The sequence below is a fragment of the Lytechinus variegatus genome, chromosome 4 (assembly GCF_018143015.1).
Source record: "Lytechinus variegatus isolate NC3 chromosome 4, Lvar_3.0, whole genome shotgun sequence".
NCBI lineage: Eukaryota > Metazoa > Echinodermata > Echinoidea > Temnopleuroida > Toxopneustidae > Lytechinus > Lytechinus variegatus.
The window spans coordinates 10,150,816-10,172,479 of NC_054743.1; the positions used below are offsets into that span (position 1 = coordinate 10,150,816).

The window sequence follows — 21,664 nt, forward strand, 5'->3', positions numbered from 1 at the left end:
ATTGAAACGACAGCAAGATGTCCACTGTTATCCATATGCATAGGCGGATCCAGGTGGCCGAAGGGACCCCCCCCCCCCTACTGGCGGAGCAAAAAAAGGGAAAAAGGGAAAGAAAGAAAAAAAGGAGGGATAAAAGAAGGAGACGAATGAATAAAGAAATATGAGGGGAAGACATGGAAATAAAAAGAATCTTTCATGTCACTACATAAAAACAAGTAGATTTTCGGCGTACAGGAACCTTTACCATTTTATTCAGTGCACCTACTATGATGACTATGCCAATGTCAAATTCATTGTAGGAAAGTAGGTCAACGGAAATTTCTGCGTGTCCTCAAACGACCATGACCGCATTGACCGGAAATAAAGTAAAAACAAATATTAAAAGAACCGCATACGAAATAGTGTAGCAGGCTACAAATCCACCATTGACATTGAATTTCTTTATGTTTTATACTACTAAGATCCCGGAGCGCTCTGCATCAGTCCCTCAACTGCTTCGGCCGTATGCCTATATTTTCAGTTCAGGTTGGAAGAAATGTCTGCTGATATCTATAATATTAAACCTCTGACAGAGGATCCGAAGCGATATGAAGACGCATACTACAATGTTTTCTTCAAGCTCGCCAAAAAGGATGTTGTTTTAGAAAAGGTGAATCAATATTTTGATGCCAATGTGGTAAAGATGCTCACTGATGTATTTAGCCGCGATGAAGAATTTAGTCTACTAGGGATTGGAGTCGGCGAAGGTATGAAATTATTTTTATTATTGAATTATTTATTTACTATTCATTCTATCGCTGAGAACACGGTGTAAATGGAGAAAAAAACGCTGACCTTATATCATGAGTTCATGAAAATTGGCTAATCATGAAGGGGCTCTAAATAGGGTCATATAACATGTATAAAAAGAAATGGACAATAGGTAAATGGTTTGTTCATAATATTTGGTCATGTATTCATTATGTATAGGCCTATGTATTTAAATCTGTAAGTAATGAAATAAGTGGAGAACATTTAAAAAAAATTGTGCAAAATTAGGATGGAAACATGAATGGGAACGATTTTTTACTGGGGGTGCTGAATTGCTGATGCCGATTTGACGAGCAAAAATGGGTTTCAACTAAGAATGAAGGTAATTTTGGTCCCGATAAATTTCACAGGTAAAAAAAGCTTCACCTAAAAAACGTCATTATTATGTCCCAAGAAATTTGGCAAGCAAAAAAAAAGTTTCACCCAAAATGAAAGTCATTTTGGTATTTTATCAAGTATGCAGGTATGTCATACCTATCAGGATTCCAGGGGGTGCTGCCTATGGAAAATAATACACGCAGCACACCCAATGAAAATGTTGGGGGTGCTTCAGCACTCCCGTAACCCCTCTTCCCTTAGGACAATGGGACCTTTAGGTATCAAGGCTTCCTGATAGAGGGAGACAGACACGCAGAAATTCCCAAGTAACATGGACCCCCAGCACCGTCATTGTGTTTTGCGTTTTTCGGATTTTTGTTCTGCTCGTTCGCTTCATTCACTTACACACTCACCACTCGTAATAGAGTTTGTAGAATGAAATTGGTGCTCCACCCCATACACACCCATCCCAGCCACTTCTTATTCTCAGATTGTCTGTTGCTGTAGCCATGGTAACCATGATGACTTGGTTATAATTTATTGCAAATTTGGCATAGGAAAGCTGTTAACCGACTTTATATCATGTTACGATACTGCAACAAATAACAATGGAAATTTAGTTTTAAATTTGATTTCCTTTTATTTTATTACAGGAATTATATAGATCACTAAACAAACTATAAATAAATATTAATCTTGCATATCTTGAAGTGCTGATTATAATCCAAAGTTATGATCCAGATAGTATCCAAGTTGGCTGGCGAAAATTCCTTAAATTAAAGTTCACAATGATTGCGGTGATGAAATTGATGCTGAAGCACGATGAATAAGAGTCACTGTAACCAGAGAGACGTGAGAGGATCCCTGTTGTAACGAGTTGAAATGTCTGTAAAGACGATGTTGTCAATTTCAGCAATCCATGGGTTGAAAAGCGTTCATTAAAAACAGGTTGATGATCTCAATGAGAACTGAGAATTCTTCTCTCAAAGTATCTGCAAACAGTTCATTGATGGCGTGCAAATAATTTCACAGAAGTCAAAATGTTGTTTTCCAGTTGGAAATAAACTATGCTCTGATATAAATTCTGGCGTGAAACTCTGAGTTCTGATCTGATGTGATGTGCTTGAAGAAATTGCGAGCTTATATACAAATTATTCACTATTCTGGAAGCTTCTAGTATTGTCTACAAAAAGAACATCCAGCCAATTTTTAAAGCAGTCTAATTTTAGAACATTCTTGAATGACCTCAGTGAGTTAAGCAATCTCTATTCAGAAATAACAAAATTCCTCAGCCTATTAAATAGACATGTCTAACAAAGCCTTACCATAGAGCCTTACTGAGACATTCTTGAATATTCTTAACTATTCTATGCTAGGAATATCTTTAAAGAGAAAATAACTAAATAAAATGAATGTAATCGCTCTTACAATTTAATTTATTTATCTATTTATTAGAAAATATTTATACAGGATAAAAAGACCAGCTGCATTGCTGTTATATATATAAGTCAAATCAGGACATCGATGTTTTACATCGATGTCCTGACATGCCTGATTTGACTTATATATATATATAACACCCCCCCCCGGGGGGGGAGAAAGCTTTACTTAAGTAAAGGTTTCTTTAAGATTACCCTTTCCTTTCCGATATATCATTTACATTTATCGTGTACAAAGGTATAGTTCTGACAAACATGTTTAAATAAATGAACATCAAAGACATTTTCTTTTAATGACACACTTGGTCAAAAGCATAAATAATTTCACTTTTTATACTCTTGAAAGAGCATCAACAATTACATTCTTTCCTTTTATGTGTACAATTTTCAATGTGGGGTTCACTCTAGGGGGAGCCGATTTGATGTTAAACCTAGAGGGGCGAAATTGATCCTTAACCTAGGAGGGAGGACCAAATTGATGTTTGACCTAGGGGTGCCGAAGGGGGGGGGGTGGAATAGACATGGTTGCAGCATTAGGCTCTAACTATACAGTCGTCGATTCTTTGTTTTGAATTTCTCCAAAAACACAAGATTGTGGTCTGTATAGACTGTAATCTCTTCATTGGTTAGATTCACATCAAATTGCTGAAGGGCTATATAGTACGAGACGCAGGGCCTCTTTTTATTAGTTGAATACTTCTTCTGAAACCGATTGAGTCTCGTAGACAGAAGTAGCACACTGGTTTTTCGATGCCTTCTTCATCTTCTTGGAGCAATACTGCTCCTACTCCAACATCACATGCATCAATAGCTACTTTGAATGGCTTTGTGAAGTTTGGAGCTGCCAAAACCGGCTCATTCACCAAAATGGCCTTTAATTTCTCAAATGATCTCTGACGTTCGTCAGACCAAACATACTTCACCCTTGCCTTTAGCAAGTTTGTCAGAGGACTAACCACTACTGTAATTTGGAACAAATTTCCTGTAGAAGCCACTCATACCTAAGAATCTGAGCAATTCTTTCTTAGTTGTGGGAATTGGGAAGTCTAAGATAGCTTGTATCTTGGCTTCTCTTGGTAGCACTTGCCCCTGACCAACATGACCAAGATATGTGACCTTTGCCTTGGCAAATGCACTCTTCATCAGATTCACTATTATAGGTTGGCTTTATACAGTCTGTCAAACAGTGCTCTCAAATGACTCAGATGAATATCCCAAGTATCACTGTACACTAGGATGTCGTTTATGTATACGACACAATTGTCAAGCCCAGCAATTACATGATTTGTTACCTTCGGAAGGTTGCTGGTGCATTTTTCATTCCAAAAGGCATGACTTTACATTGAAATAAGCCTTCAGGTGTAACAAAGGCTGACATCTCTTTGGCTCGGTCAGTCAGTGACACTTGCCAATATCCTTTAAGCAAGTCTTTCTTTGTGATATAGGCAGAATTTCCAACTCTATCAATACAACCTTCTAACCTATCAATTGGATACGGGTCAGTCTTAGTTACTGTATTTATCTTTTGGTAACCAATGCAAAATCTCTGAGAGCCGTCTGGCTTTGGAACCATTGCAATAGGAGAACTCCAACTACTCAGACTCAGTTCGATTATGTCATTCTAACATAATCTGTATTTCCTTATTCACCATTTCCAACTTGCTTGGATTGAGCCTATAAGGGTTCTGTTTGATAGGTCTTACATCACCTACGTCTACATCACGTACAGTTAAAGGCGTACGAACTGGTTTGTCTTTACACACATTCCCATATTCTTTTAACAGGCCAGATGTATTTTCTCTGATCTTCAGGCAAGTGTTTTGATGCCTCATCCATTTTCCTAACATCTCTGAGTTCGACAACTTTACACCACATGGTTCGTTCTTAGATACATCTGTATAAGACAATTCATTATCTGTCATTCCATGGCAATCATATTCATGTACATCTATATGTTTCTTCTCTCCTTTGACCTGTGTTGTACCTATAGGCTGACCAGCCTCTCGCTCAAAGTATTCTTTCAACATGTTCACATGATAAACTCTTTGAGACTTTCTTCGATCAGGGGTACTGATCACATAGTTGACTTCATTCACTTTCTTTTTGACTATGTGTAGGGACCACTAAACCTAGCTTTCAAGGGCTCACCTTGAAAAGGCAATAACGCTAACACTTTGTCTCCAACTTCGCTCATTTCCATTTTTGTGAGCTTGAGCTTTCATTTTTCCCTGCGACACCTTCAATTGTTCCTAAGCCACATCACAAGCTTTTGAGAGCCTTTCTCTAAGCTTTGACACAGAGGCTAGAAGGTTTACATCATCATCCTGAACCATAAACATTTCTTTATTTGATAAGCTTTGGGGGCCCCTAACCTCATGACCATATACCTATTCAAATGGACTGAAACCTGTGGACTCATTTGGAGAATCCCTAGTTGCAAACAGTAGGAATGAGATCCCTTTATCCCAGTCATCGGGATAGTCTTCACAATAAGCCCTAATTATGGTCATCGGGGCCTGACGATACCGTTTTAACGCTCCTTGACTGTGGGTGATAGGCAGAGGACTTGATCTGCTTTATTCCCAACTCCTTCATAACTTGCTGAAATATACCTGACATGCAATGTGACCCTTGGTCAGACTGAATCTCCTTAGGCAGACCATACCGAGTGAAAAAATGCACTAACGCCTCTATCACTGTTTTTGCAGTGATACTCCTCCTCTGGAAAACGTGTAGACAAGTCCATAATCGTCAGGAAAAATCTGTCACCCGACCTCGTTCTGGGTAAGGGTCCAACACAATCAACAAGAACCCTAGTAAAAGGTGCATCAAATGCAGGAATGTGTATTAATGGAGCAGGCTTAATAGTAGGCTGTGCCTTACCAATAATCTGACATGTATGACATGTCTTACAGAAATGCACCACATCCTTGTGCGTCTTACATGTCTTAGGCCAATAAAAATGCCTCATAATTCTATATTGTGTCTTCCAAATACCAGCTTGACCTGCCATAGGTAACTCATGAGTCATTTTCAGAATCTCTGTGCTGTAACAGGGAGGAACTACTACCTGGTGAATTATACACCAATCTTCATCAGCTGGTCTCCGGGGAGGTCTCCACTTTGTCATCAAAATGTCATCTTTGACATAAAAGCACTCAGGAACCTTATCAGCCTCAGCCTCAGAATATGCTTTCTGTGACAAGCTTTTCAATTCTGGGTCTTCATGTTGTGCCTGTACAAGGGAGGACTTATTAAACGAACTATCATTGTTAGCAACAGAGCCTTCAACACTATCCCCGTTCAAATCTTTTAAGGTTTCACCTAACCAGACATCAGTACTCTCCTCTACATCGGCAGAATCCGCATCATTCTTTTCAGCTCTACGAGTCTGAGACATAGTAACACAAAACTAGGGAAAATCCATGGAAAATCTTCCTGCAACAATGCGGTTGCAGCTACCTCAACCGGCTTCTCTGAAACCACTGGAGATGCAGCAACTCTATCTCCAGCCAAGTCGTTACCTAACAAGAAATAAACACCTCCATGGGTTATTCTGGAACGACACCAACAGTCACAGGATCACTAACTAGGTCACACTTTAAGTCGACCTTATGCAAAGGAACCGACATGAAATTTGGGCCAATAACTTGAAATAAGACTTTGGCATTCTCTGAACTCTCCGGAGGAAGAGCCAAATCCCCTGGCACTATCAGGGACTGTGCAGCCCTTATATCCACAAGAATCATCACTGACCTACCAGCAGCAGCAGTCGAACAGGGGGATACTTCACCATCATACAAAAAGCTTCTGAAGCTTTCATCAACCTGCTTGACTTTATCAGCAAATACCAGAGAAACACTCTCAACATCTTGAATAGGCTCTGATGGAACAAACTCCATCGAGGGAACACTTGTTTGCTTGACAAAACCCATGTCTTTCTCAACTTTGGTTGGCATTCCAATCAATTTCCAACATGTTCTTTCAAATGTCCCAATTTATGACAATGGGTACAAATTTGTGAACTACGACTCTCAGACATTTTGGTTGATTCTGTGCCCCCACTAGCCTGATTCTTGTTAGTGTCTTTGTCCTTGCTTGCATATTTTCCCTCACCAGGTTTATTGTGGGATTCAGATGACCCTTTACCTTTCTCTTTCCAATGATTCTTGAAAGAATGTCTATCTACACTACCTTCACGGTTTTTCTCCACCCTTTATAGAGGTTTCTTTGTTTTTTAACCTATTGTTTTGGTACATTTAGGGTTAGGGTTTGGGGTAGGGATACAGTTGCTGGTACTCTTATGGTTAGGGTTACGGCTAGGGTTAAGGCTAGGGCTCGGATGACGTCATGACGGTCAAGACACCATCATTATGTATTCATGACCCTCATTAATATTCATGAGTTCACGTCATGACGCTGGAGACGTTCTTATACTACTCCGGTGTACATTAATTGTACACGTCCCTAACTTTATATCATTGTATTGACATTTTAGTCTCATATGAACTACATTATCCTTTTGTTTTGTTATTTTCTGTTTTACAGGTCCTCACGAATTTCACTTCCTAAAGAGTCTGCAATCTTACTATCCATCAATATGCAATGTGGCTGTGGATCCCAATGAAGGCATGTTACAAACGTTTAAAGATAGAGTTTCTTCTTTAAATACAAATGGGAAAGGCTCTGTCTCCTATCATGGGTTCGGTGGTCCATTATCTGAGTTTTTTGCTGGGAGTCCATTGGCGAAGAAAAAGTACAATCTTATCACATCCATACATTCACTCTACTACACCGGTGACCTTGAAACGACCTTCACCCATATGACATCCATGATGAAAGACAATGGTTTTATCATCATCGTATGTAAGAACGGTAAGTAATAATAAGGCAGATGAAAAATGCAAATCGGTCAGAGACTGGAAAACAACATCCCTTGATTCCCTTCTTCTTTTATTCCCTCCCTCTAACTTTTCGTGTATTTCTTTCTGTTTGAAATACATGTATATGCATACGGAGATTTCATTTGGGGCAACAATAGTGGGGGTCGCCCACTGATCTCTCCACTAAGGGGAGAGATCAGTGGGGTCGCCCCGACCGACATTCCAACCGTCATGAAAATTTGCAGGAGTGTAAGGTTCTAAGAGACAAATTTGAGGACATATGGATTTGATGGGTTAGGTCCGGGCTTCAGAACTTTATAAAGGCAAGATAGCGATTAACAGGACGGGAATACAGCCCATATTGTTTGTTTTTCCAACTGAATCATTAGGAATTGGGGAGTTTTGGCGTTCAAAGGGGGTACACTAGGCCATTCTAATTGTCTTCCACCCCACTCCCAACGTCACACCAGTCCTGATCCCATGCTGAGAAACAATTGGCATAAATTAGAGTATGGAGCAAGGAATAATTAATATATTTATTTATTTATTTATTCATGTTTTATTTATAACAAATGATAAAATGAGGTGGAGGGTCGTTCGGTTCAGTTATAAAACTGCTTTACAACGAAGCCCTCCGCCTTTACAAACATAAAATAGAACATAAACTTGATAATATATATAAATAAGTACAAGTGAAAATTAACATAAAAAGTTATAATCTATGAAATAAACAAAAAAGAAAACAAATAAACAAAAAAGAAAGAATACTAGAAGATACTTTGTTATAATAAATGTTTGGCCAATAGGTAACCTCGTTTAATAGAATTTATAGAATTGGTGGATTGAACTGAAAATGGGAGTTTATTAAATAGGGAGCTTGCTTTATAAGAGAATGACTTTCTTTCTATAGGATTTTTAACATGGATTATTCAGTTATTGATTCTCTTTTTTTCTCAAATATTGCAGATAGCCTCATGAGCAAAACATTCCACAAGTTATCGTGGCTGTCAGAGAGCACACAATCAAACGACCGACTGTCATCAAAGACTGTAAGAGAGTTTGTTGAAAGCCAAGGTTATAACGTCACCACTGTCGACATATCCGCCCAATGGGACATTACTGAATTATTCAAAGACCAGTCAGAATTTGGAGACAAACTCATGGACTTCTGCACCCAGACAGCATATTTTCGACAAACAGCGCCCTCTGCGATACTAGATGACCTGATGGCTTTTTGGCGTTCAATTTCGACCCAGGATGACAATGGACGTGTTTTCACCCCTGCCCATGATGAAATACTTCTTGTCTCAAAATAATTACAATTATGATTACAAATCCTCTAATATAAAAGCAATATCACTCAAAAGTCTTATATTATTCATAATTTATGGTCAACTTGGACCAAGTTTGGAGCTGTATGGTTGAATCGTTTAAGTAACAGGCAAGCTTCTATATATACATAAATATTATTCTATGAAATATCGTGACCGCCTGGATGCAAATTTTACAAGTTATTGGTGGACTGCCACCTATACATTATGATCTTGATGCTCTCCCAATACCGCTTAGTATTTTCACCAATTACTGGAATGGATGATATTTTCCGGTAATAACACCAACAGGGAGGAGATTAAATAATGGTTATGATGAATCTGATATAACTTGCATAATTACGTTTCCTGCGATATTTTATCAAAGTTCAACTGTTTGCCAAAGAATCGCTTTTCGATATGGCAAAGATAAATATCTTCAGACGATTGTTGATCGTTATCATGGTTATATTCTCATCTTACGAAGATTAGATTTGGGTATCTTACTTAGATTGCTCTATTCAAGTAACCAGGAAGTATAGTTCATAAAATACCACACAAGGACAAGATGAGAAGAACATTATTTTGGGGCATCGTTTCAGAGAAGATTAACCCATTGACCAGATTGATATGACAGTTCTACTATAGAGCTATAGAAGGCCAAAATAATTTTGTAATTGAAGCACTCATTATTAACATGGGTATCAGTCCGTTTTCTCCCGCATTATTATAAAAACCCAGATTCATTTTGTAGTTTAACCCCTTTTTTTTCAAATTTGTCGGGACCAATGAACCCATTTTACTTCAATTTTTTAGTGAAAACCTTTTTAATCGTTCCCAGGGCCCTGGGGCTTGCCCCTCCCCCTGAATTTACGTCCAGTGTATACTACCCCCCCCCCTCACATTGATGTATATGTTGCTTATAGATATTTTTTATGAATATAACCATTGATTTAATATTGAAATTATCACTTTTAGCGAGTCGGTTTTCGACAGCGTATGTTTCCTTTTCCAATAATACGCAATCAAAGAGATTCCATCGAAGTGTTAGCGCCACCTACATGTCGAAAAGGGTATATGTTTTCATACCGTTCTCGCTCGCACGCTTTCCAATTATTGCACGGAAAAAAATCTTCACATAAACTTCAAATCAATCTTATTGTGGTCATACATCCAGTAAAATAATAAGAACAAATGAGATTCATATTTGTTTTATTCAACTTTACAAATTTGCTGCATCATTTGTGTTGCAAGATTCTTTTCTTGAGAAATCCAAGTCATGGCAAGCTCCGTTTTTTTTTTAATATGGGGGGATTCTCTTTATGGATATATTACGTCAATCATACACTCTACCTCATTTTGATGAAAAGGAAAGAGTAAAATGATTATTATTTGTTTTTATTACGCATGCTAATTTGTGATATTTTTTTTAATGAGTGGATGTTTTATGTCTCTTGTTATGATTTGAAAATTGAATCTGACTTGAACTTGAACTATAACTTGTTCGTGTTCGGAATAGGTGAGATACATCATTATGGGCGATCTCTCTCTCTCTCTCTCTTTATATCCATGCTTTGTATCTCCCTCTCTCTCTCTGTATCTCCTAATTTCCATTCCATCTCTATACCTATGTATACAGGATTGTGCAAATATTTATTCTGAGTCGGGGATGAATTTATATTTCTTCTTCACCAGAACGAAAGATCCTAGGGTCTCGCCAGGTTTTCCTGCATGTCATTTCTTTTAAATTAAAAAAATAACGTGCAGGTCTATTTGCAGGTCGATAAAGTCTTCATGTTTTATCGTTGCTGCCCGCTATTTGTACGAGATGTAAAATGCAATTATACCTATATGCTTAAAACTATTAAGTTGATTTGATTCAAATCCCTGTCTGTCGAGGATACTTTCAAGACATCCTGGAAAAAATTGTGGTTTCAAATAGGGACGAAATTTGCATTTACATAATAATGATTATTATTATTACTACATTATCTATGAAGCAGAATGCTTAAAAATAAATATAACAGTAGAACACACTTAAGATATTAATCGAGCAGAAAAGTTTAATAATTACGATGAGGTTTTTGAAGATGATGACGACGATGATGGTTACAATGATGATTCTTATGATAAGATGATTGTGATGTTGATGGTGGTGGTGGTGATGATGATGATAGTAATGATAATGATGATGATGATGATGATTATTATTATTATTATTGTGATGGTGATGGTGATAATGATGGTGATGATGATACTGATGATGATGATGAGGAGGAGGAGGTTAGATGATGATGATGATGATTATGATGGCGAAGTTATGACAAAGACGACGATGAGGATTTTGATGACGATGTTTTGATTGAACGAAAAATTGTTTAGCGACGCCTTGCAACTGAGATATCGACAATAAATTTGATAAGCCATAAACTAGTCGAAGGGGGGCATTATGTTTTATTCAGGGAAGAGTTAGGCCTGGACCAATTATTAAGGCGTATCATGGAATTATGGGTAAATATTGTTTTTACAATTTAATACATTTTCAAGTGTTAGACGAACCCATAGGCGGCGGAAGCGGGGGGCGGAAGCGGGGGGCGGGGGGACAGGTCCCCCCTAAATTTTTTTAGTTGATGACCTTTTTTTTTTTTTTTTTTGCTTGTCAATTTTTTTTTACATGTGTCCATCACAAAATTTCAGGTGGACCCCCCCTTAATTTTTTTGGCTTCCGCCATCAATGGACGAACCCCAATCATTGTTCATCTTCAGTCTTTTTAGGATAAAATTATAAAGAAGCAATTATTTGCCAACACTGTAGCAGTGTGCCATAATGTACCCCTGTACTCAGGCGTTGTTTACTTCGTCAGTCTTTGTCAATTAACTATTTAAGAGCGGATTGGCTTCCAAACTTTATGGTAGTCTATTTGACCATGTAGCCTAGCCGTCCGGATGGCAAAGTCCGGTCCAATGTGTACAAGATCATTCAGTTGTTCGAGAGGGGAGAAGAGGGGTGAAGTCTGAGTCGAGGAGATATATGCCCCCAAAGTTGTAACGTGGTAGGATCACCAGTGGGAATGTGGGGATTGTTGTAAAATACGACCACTCAGAACGAGACACGAAGAAATGTGAATATGGAGAGGTCTTCCATAATGGAAAATGAAGTAGCGAGAAAATTATTCTATATTCCGTCTCGAAGTATTCCGCGTGAATACTTATTTGTTACCGTTTGAAGTAGATATCATAAACTCGTCTATTCAGAAAGCGAGCAAGGCACGCGTATGCTCACTCGAGCGCTCGCCTGAGCCTAGTCGTTTATTTCAGACCTTAGGCTTCGTACCTCCATGGACTTATAATAATGTACCTCAGACCCTGAGATCTCGGGGGTATCTGATCTTCGGTTTATTTTCAATTGGTCAAATGCCAATTCGTCTAATTACCAACTCGTACACTTGATTTTCAGGATTGATTGTACATTGTAGTCAAGGCAATCAATCATAAGCAAACATGTTCTACGATGACCGATGCTGATAATTGTGTTACGGGACTCGGGTTTGTCAGACTCCCTGACTCCTCTTTCTACATTGAAAAAAAAAATGGTAATATGTCTTCATAAGTAATACACAACACCAACATCATCTTTTCAATCGTTGTAAAAATTGATTTGTGATAATTATCTTTAAAGGGATGGCCGAGGCTGGAAATATTTATACCTCAATAAATAGAGTAAAATTCACAGAGCAAAATGCTAAAAATTTGATCAAAATCGGATGACAAATAACGAAGTTAATGAATTTTAAAGATTTGCATTATTCCGGTGAAACAGTTCTAGGCAAGTCTTCATGAATATTCATTAGGTGGGCTGATTATGTCATATCCCCATTTGTTCTTTTGTACTTTTTTCTTATATTAAATTAGGTTTATTCAAAAAATTTCTACCAAGAACTAAAACAATTGAATTGACACTGATTAAGTGCATTAGTTATTTATTGCCGCAACTTATTTCATCATAATGAAGACACATCATTTACACAAGTATGGAAATGAAACATTTATGATTTCATGTAAAAAAAATAAGACAAAAGAAAATTGATGATGTGACATCATCAGCCCACCTAATGAATATTCATGACGATGTGCATATAATAATATTGTTTTCACAAAATATTGATAAACTTCAAAATTCAATAACTTCGTTATTTGTTATCTGATTTTAAAACTTTAAGCATTTTGCTCTGTGAATTTTACTTATTTAGATATAAACATTTTCCGTATAGATGGGGAGTGTGTGTCACGGGGGACTTTACCCCCAACTCTTCCACAAACAAGATTTAAAAAGGAGAAAAGCCGATGAAAATATATGACATCGTTTTGATACAGTATGACACTGATATAATATGATGACATTTTCTGATTTTTATGTATAAAAAAAAATCAAAATTTTCTTATTTTTTCTAGTCAAAACTTTTGCTCACTCGCAAATTTTTCCAGAAATTTTGCCCCATACGCCATGTTCGGCGTATAAAAATAATTATGTATATAACTCAGCATGAGCTCAAGTCAATGTCTAACTATGATAGCTCCATAATTCCTGATTTTGTTACCCATAATGCAGAATTTTATCTTGTAGTCTCCTTTATCTTGTAGTTTTCTCTCCTCTCTTACCATGAAACCATTTAACCACCAAGAAATTAAAAGATTGACATGTTGCAGTCATTCCTGTTCTTTTATCAGTCTTTGATTTTTCAATGGTTAAAAAGGCGTATTCAACAAGACTATGCTGAAATCATTTGGGGCCTAAGTGTGTTGTATTGTAGTGTACTTTAATCATGGGCGCCCGGAGGCTTAAAGAAAAGAAAGAAAGAAAGAAAGAAAGAAAGGAAAAAAGAAACAAGGAATACTGAATCAGCATGTTCATATAAAAAATATTTTACTGCCACTGTGAGGTAATTAGATTAAGCTATCAGAATACTTCTTTTCATTAATTGTTCTTATCCCGACCTCTAGAAACGCCCCAGTCCCAATATACCCCCCCCCCCCCCTCTCTCTCTCTCTCTGCCTAAACTTTCAAGAAGCTATTACATAGTTTGTAAATACAGACTAGTGTATCATTGTGTGCTTTACAGCGTCAGCCATGATAACTAGTATCGATCTCCTGGGAGTTTAAAAGCGACAGAGGAGAGAGAGAGAGAAAAAAAGAGAACTCAGCGAGCCCAGCCAGCCGCTCACACTAGGCAAGCAGTAGATGCACGGGAGAAGAGAAAATATTGAAAGGCTCCGAGAGAGGATAAAGAAAGAAAAACGACAAAAAGGTGGCTCTTTTGATTATTCTGCCAAGCGCGTAGGCACACGCCGTCACACAAAGGGGGGATTTGAAGAGGGGGTGGCTAAGCGGTGGAACTCAACTCGTTCTTGATCAGAAGGCGAAGCTCACAGCCAGCAGAAGCACACAGCGAATAATTTCCGCTTGGAGAGCCGACTTAGGTTTTTATTCAGACGACTGAGCAAACCACACCACGATCTTAGGGTCTTTGTAGATTGGAGAGGTCTTTGTGGGTTGTATGTTGCATGTCACGAGAGCGCAAGCAGGTTGTATGTATATACATCCATCTGGTCATCTCAGGAATTTGTGGATTATTTCATAGCTACGACTACGAGATACATAGAAGATCATCATTAGGAAATCAGTTCATTTTCCGAACTTAATGTTTTGATTGACCAATAAATCATATCTAGATGAAGGGAGCAACATTTTAAAGAAGCCTGACAGATGAGTCTTACGATTTAACTTGAAATACTTTTCGACTGCACTCTGGATTTTTCAGGTTTCTTGAAGTTTTGTTCGTCACTTTAACCGATCATCAATTATCGTTCATTGATCGTTTTACCAAAAGTGGTTAACAGTAAATTTGTGGATTGTCAGATTACCATGGCAACCTACGAAAGACATCTGAGTAGCAGGAGACTCAGGTAAGAATGCAATCAGTTTTATTCTAGATAAATAACTTTTGTCATGTTACTCAATGTCAATGTGTGACATACTAATGACTGTCATGTGTAGGCATATCTAGTAGAGTATAATGTTTATTCCCCAAGAGACATGTAATCATTGTCGCAGTGAACTCATGAGTTTATGTTTTAACATCAGTTTGTTCACTTCTACATGTTTCAAGAGAGTAATCATTGTTGTTGTTTTTTCTAGACCTCTTTGTATCTGATTTTTAATATATAGTTATCGAAATGGCGACCATTCTGATATAAGAAGAGTTGATAAAGTAAGCAGTCAAAATGAATCGATGAATGTGTGAATGACTGATTTTGTAAATGAATGGAATAACTATGGATGAATTAACATGATTAACTAATGACTGAATTGTTTATTTACTCAATTAATAAATGAATGGATTTTGATTTGAATTGAATTTATGTTTTCCACTCTTGATGGGTGGATTGAAGGGTGGATGAATACTGATTGAAGAATGAATGACTGACTGAGAGAAATTATTGAATGAATGAATGAAAGACAAAGAAAGAAAGAATGAACGAATGAATTAATTAATTGATGAATAAATGAAGGAATGAATGATAGAAGGAAAGAATGAAGGAAAGACAGATGGATGAAAATATTCGCTTCTAGATCAATTATTAGTTGTACTTTGCGCTTCGGTGATGCTGAAATTAGCATTTGAATCGCAGTAAGGTTCTGCAGAAACTGACAAAGAGTTATTGTCAATGTGCATTAGTGAACCACCTGCGTTTATAGGAATATTACTCTTCAAAGTCATGGTGTGTGTGTTTGCAAAACCCTTCAATCTTTTGTCCTTCAGACCGTTTTAGGTTGATTAACTTCGTTACTATGAATATATCTTGGTCTTTTTTCATTCCATTTCCATGCATCTCCCGCGCTTCTCCCTGCCCTATAATCTCATAGCCACGCACTCACTCTTTATTAACATGATATGGGTCCAGAAGAAGACTGACTTTAAAGGTAAATTTCCATTTTCAAGATGAAAGGCAAGCGCGACAGAATAGCTGGGAAGCAAAACCTTCACGTGAATTTCTTGTGAAATAAGGGTTATCATGTCATTTGGACAATGGTCATGATCAGGAATGTTCTCTTTTCATTATGTGCCAATGTGAAAATACCTTCATATAATCATTCAAATCGACATGCCAGTGATAACAATTGTTTTCATGTACTTGCATCGCCCATGTATCGTGCAGAATAGCCTCTTACCCCCCCCCCCAAAAAAAAGGTTCAATGGTCTGTTTCTTTCTCTACAATATCATATCGTATCGTCTCCTCATGTAATCATTAAATTTTATACCAAACCCATTGGGGAAAGACAAAGAAAGAATGGTTCCGATCCAGAGGAACAAGCCGTCTGAAACCACCAACCGGGTCAAGTCCCACCAGTAACTTCCCTTTGCGTGCAATGTCCAGACTTCTTCCGTTTTTTCTTCCCTAATTTTTCAAACAAAAGATGCAAACAAACGGTAAATTGCCAATTCGTCTACCGGTACTGCCAACTCGTCCACTCACCACATGGTCTACTTATATATTTAGTCTAATGCCATTCCGTCCATCAACATTTCGTCTAACAACCATTTTGGTTCGAAAACCATTTGGTCCAATCATCACTTCGTCTAATCACCACTTCGTCTATGACCATTTTGTCTCATAACCAGTTCGTCTAATATTCGTTTTATTATTCATCGTTTTGCCCAACTATTGGACTCTATAGTCTAATTAGACCAAATGGTATATGGACTAAATGGCTATCGGACCAACTGGAATATTAGACGAAATGGTGAGAAGACAAAATGGACCATGTAGATATTGGACGAACTAATGGTAGACCAAATGATAGTAGACGTGTATGGAATTGGAAGAATTAGCATTGGACCAAATGAAAATAAACCAATCAAAATGATCATCTTACTCCCATTATATCTACATTGTTTAGCTCAATCCTACGCTGTCTTCGTCTTGTTGCTGAATGGCAGCTTCTTCTTCTGCGATGAATTCTTTCCACATTTGAAACCACGTTCCTACGATCATTATTTTAATTAATAACATAATTATATAGGCGTAATTATGTTGTTAATTCCCTTGAGGATTCTTTCGCATTGCCTGACGATCAATGCTCGTGTTTAACAATGCATTCTTTGGGTGGTTTTCGCTTGTGGTTCGATTTTATAAATGAGTGGATCATGCACACACTGATATTCACCTCCATGATAGTTTCGATTCGATTATCATGCATGTATTTTATCATCCTTGTTTCTTTGCGTATATATGCTTTGAGAGATACAAATTAATGTGGATTGGGTTGCGTTTTGGGTTTCGTGAGGGGGATCCCACGGTTTCGCCAAACACTAATAAATCACATTCTGCTGCTATAACAATTAAACATGATGTTGCTGGTTATAAAATCAGTGGGTAATTATATTTTATAATCCTATACCCGCAATAAATCGTGTTTTGATTGTAGAGTACCCGCATCCTGCTATCTCTATGCATGTGTACATCTCATTCCCACGCACACTTACTTTTATTGTATCTTATTTCAAACAAGGATCTTCATATACTCAGTCAGTGTGGAGGTAGAACAGGGTGAGAAAGTTTCAAACTTGAATTCATGATGCCATAAGATGTCTTGAATAGGAGTTTATTAAAAAAAATGATGATAATAAAAATGAATTAAAAAAAATATATCAAAAAAGGATGGCGTCACATTCTGCTCTACAGGCAACAGGGCTGGTAGATATAACAAATTTCCTAAATCAGGATAATTCGAATGTTTGTCAACAATGCGATGTGCCTTGTAGCGTGAAGTGCTACCCCCCCCCCCCGTTATATCAAGGAGATATAGAGGTGATATCTCCTTGGTTATATAAAAAGCGGATTATTATTAGTATTCCCAACCTTCCTAAATGTGCATGGCCCCATTATGAATCCCCAACGAGATGTGAGTAGACATCAATCTAAAAATCAAATAATTTGCATCAATTCATTTCATTTATGTAATATTGATAATTGTGATTGCGATGAAATTAATTTCGTCTTGATAGGTTAGATCTCTATACGCGTCGCTTGCACAATGAGCCCTCAGGTTAGCTTCACGTTCATCCGAAGGGGAGGGGGGTCGGGTATTGCCAAATGCGTGACCAAACACACAACCTCGTTCATGTATGAACTGATTACACTTTACTACGATGCATTTGACCAAGGAGACCCTTGATTTGACAATGGAGTTGATTTTCTTTGACGATATTCGGCTTAAAATAACCCGAAGATGTGATTGAAAGAATGAGTTAAATCATAAACTCATTACACCTATACCATAAAGGAATAATTACTAGTTTTATGTTATGATTGTTTAATTTAAAACTTTAAATTAAGCTGTTATACTTGCCACTGTTTGTCACTCATTTCGATTTAGTGCGTTGATTTTGCCGCTTGATTTTGTTAAGAGTATGGAAGTTACAGTTGCGTTGATTTTTTTGTATGGTGAGCAGGAAGGTAAAATAAGAAATGTAAATATCCTTTGATTACGTCACCTACCCTTACGTTTCTCCCACGGACCAACCCTTACATCTACATGATTATAATGAAGTGTGAACGTGTATCCCACGCTCATCCTCTGATTAGTACACTGTAAAAACTGTGGTGTTAAAACTGACACCAATTGGTGTTAATAGAGGACCACACCCTGAGGTGTTAAAAGTACACCCTAGAGATTGAACATAACACCAAAGAGTGTAAATGTAACAACCATATGTCTTGTAATAACACCTATAGGTGTAAAACTAGCACCACCAATTTAACACCGGTGTAAAATAACCGGTGTGGTCCTCTATGTACACCGGTTAACAGCACAGTTTTTGCTGTATACAGTGTGTATGACGAACATCAAGTACGATTAGAGGTAAATAACGTCAACAAATGAATACAGATGCTGGAGTGTTTATTGAGATAGGTCTGATCGTCTGGTATGACCACTTCCCTATCGTATTCTCACTCCTTCTTACGGTTGTTGCCATGACAACAGTGATCGGTTACCCTATTATAGGCGATTGATCACCAGGGTAGCTACTTCATCGTGTTAATGTGTGAACAGTATCACGAGTAGAATTATTCTGTCATGCTTTTCATATGGTTACGTGATTACAGAAATTGTAACGAGATACAGTAAGACTAGTTCAAAAAGTATATTTTTTGCTATGACGTAGGATTTCGGGTTGAATTTCCTTGATTCGATTCAGTGTGCATAGAAATGAAGGTAAAGAACCTTTTCTACATGTAGTCAAAGAATCTTTTCTACCACGCTGCCTGTAGCAAGAGGCGGTTCCATGATATTTTTATTTGGGGTTGACAACCTAAATATGCCATCATTTTTTTATTATGGATATAATGGAGTTCATACGATTTAGACATTCCTTCTTCTTTCCTCCCTTTTCACAACTTTGAAAATCAACTTGCGTTGTGACATCATCCATCTTTAGCATCATTTGGCATAATTCAGTCGGACTTGATATTGTTGTTGATATTGATAAATTTAATAATATGCATTGTTATATATGAGAGGTAACAAAGTTCTAGAATCAATTGAAGAAGGGAAACAATATTGAAAAAATAGTGTATATGAAAGGCGTTCAGGGGAAATGTATAGGGAACCATATAGTGTATAACCTGTTAGACTATATTATGTGTCTGGAGTCGTATTATTCATCGCACGATGTCCGGTTATTTCAGTAAATTAATTTGGTTCTTCCTCTTGTAATTACATATCGCAAGTGGTGTAATAATCAAATTCCATACGGGGTCACGAGCGAGGTATATAGCGCTGATGGTTATTGGTTGTCAATAGAAATGTACTTGTACGTACTATTTGCAGGCTGTTTGTTTTGTTTTTGTTGTATTTAACTTGTTTTATTTTACTTTTTTGCCAGCCAATTGGTTTATTAGTATCACATTCAGCAAGGTAAGAGCTGATAATGATATATTATTTACTACAAAGTACCCTCAAAATTTTATCGTAGCAGCTAGCACAGTGGTTCAGTCACTTCAGATATTGATCTCAATAAACATGCTGATTGTCTTCGTGATCATGAAATAAGAGACAGATCACCTAATTCGTCCTCATGACGAATTAAAATTCTAGTTTAATTTTTGCATTTGTTTGGCGTTATCGTGAGCCAAAGAATGCCTGAAGGTCTGAGTCCTTATACCTATTTGTTGCTAAGATGTTGTAAAACGTTAAAAAGAAAATGCTCTCACTGTCTCACCATTGACAGGATTGAGATGGAAGGAGGAGGGGGTAAATTGTCGCGTTGCCATGATAACACCAATATCTATCGCTTTCTATTTTTGTTTTATTTTTTAATAAAAAGATAACTACACACCTTTTTGAAACCATTATGGTATAAACCATACTCAACCTACAGAACGTGCAACTGGCATGGAATTTCCCTTTTAAACCTCATCGCTCCTACTGTCAAATCTGATTAATCATTAATTAGATTTTCGCCCTGCATGAAAATCAAACTTGATCTGATACCACGGTGCTAACAAGAAGCGCATCGTGTATGAAGGGAAATAAATTAATTTACCGGATAGGGGGCTGCTAGTAATTATGTCAATAAACTTCCCATGTATATAGTACACGATGGGTGTTGAAAAGGCCTTCTTACACCAGGGAAGTGGGAGTTCCCTGCTTACACTACACTGTAAAACATATGGTGTTTAAAAGATTACCAGTCGGTGTTCGTATAGGAACGCACCGTCGGATGTTAAAAATACACCGTTGGGTAAAAACTTGGGTTCGAATATAACACAAATAGTCAACTTGACACCATTGAACTGATCATGACAATGGTTTCAAATGCTTGGTGTGTGGTGTTAACCGGTGTACATAGAGGACCACACCAGTTATTTTACACCGGTGTTAAATTGGTGGTGTTAGTTTTACACCTATACATGTAGGTGTTATTACAACACCTATGGTTGTTACATTTACACTCTTTGGTGTTATGTTCAATCTCTAGGGTGTTATTTTAACACCTCAGGGTGTGGTCCTCTACTAACACCAATTTGTGTCAGTTTTAACACCACAGTTTTTAAAGTGTGTCCGCTCACAGTACCTACTGGTGTATACAGTGTACCACCACCGACTTTGCAGTTAAACGACTGTCTGATACGCATAATAAACAAATTGCATGATTTTCTAGTTAGGTATTCATGAGCATACATTAGGAAATGAAGAAATAGTATGTAAAAGTGAGAAGCTTCGGCTTATCAAGTCAATACTATGAGAGAAACGACGTATTTCATTAGGCCTAAACCAAAATGACCATGATGTCGTTGGGTTTCTGTTATTCATGCTCTTATCGTTGTAATCAAACTTATCAGAATCCCTGTCACTGCTATTTCTTTTTTTTCAGGAATGCTTTCAGTTCTACCAGTAACCATGGCAACGTAACTAAGGAGATACAAACCAAATGTGAACCAAGACGAACGTTAGGAAGAAACAACAGAAAGGCAAAGGTATACAAAAAAATCAAATCTATTGTATTTGTATCATCTTAGTTCATAATAAATGAATTAACGAAATGTTTTCATAAAAACACTCGCTTTTTTAAGAATCCCAAAATGCATCTTGACAATGAATACCCCCACCCTCCCCGCGCCCTCATTAAATACCGCTGGTAATAAATTGATTATAATCTGAATTGAGACAAAACCTTGGATTAAATGTTTGCTGACCAAGTATAAAAGGTTCAACATTAATGTGTTAAATGTTTTGCCATGTTAAATATAAGTATTATTTTATATAGCGCTCTTCTATGACTGTATCCTAGTGCTTTACAGATGATCAAAATTAAAATTTTAAAAGAAGAAAAAAAA

At 37.3% G+C, this 21,664-nt stretch overlaps 2 protein-coding genes across 2 annotated transcripts in view; both read left to right on the forward strand.

Annotated features, from left to right (window-relative positions):
* The first annotated feature begins 414 nt into the window (after positions 1–414).
* On the forward strand, positions 415–8,827 carry LOC121412543 (histamine N-methyltransferase B-like). The gene is made up of 3 exons (XM_041605335.1): positions 415–746; positions 7,116–7,442; positions 8,417–8,827. The coding sequence occupies exons 1-3, from the start codon at positions 536–538 to the stop codon at positions 8,764–8,766; spliced, it is 888 nt and encodes a 295-aa protein (XP_041461269.1). The 5' UTR covers positions 415–535; the 3' UTR covers positions 8,767–8,827.
* Positions 8,828–13,902: 5,075 nt separating this feature from the next.
* Positions 13,903–21,664, forward strand: part of LOC121413345 (hairy/enhancer-of-split related with YRPW motif protein 2-like) — a 33,250-nt gene continuing 25,488 nt past the window's right edge. The window contains exons 1-2 of the mRNA XM_041606129.1: positions 13,903–14,724; positions 21,202–21,304. Of these exons, the coding sequence (XP_041462063.1) occupies positions 14,684–14,724; positions 21,202–21,304 (144 nt within the window). The 5' untranslated portion in view covers positions 13,903–14,683. The remainder of the gene's footprint in view (positions 14,725–21,201; positions 21,305–21,664) is intronic.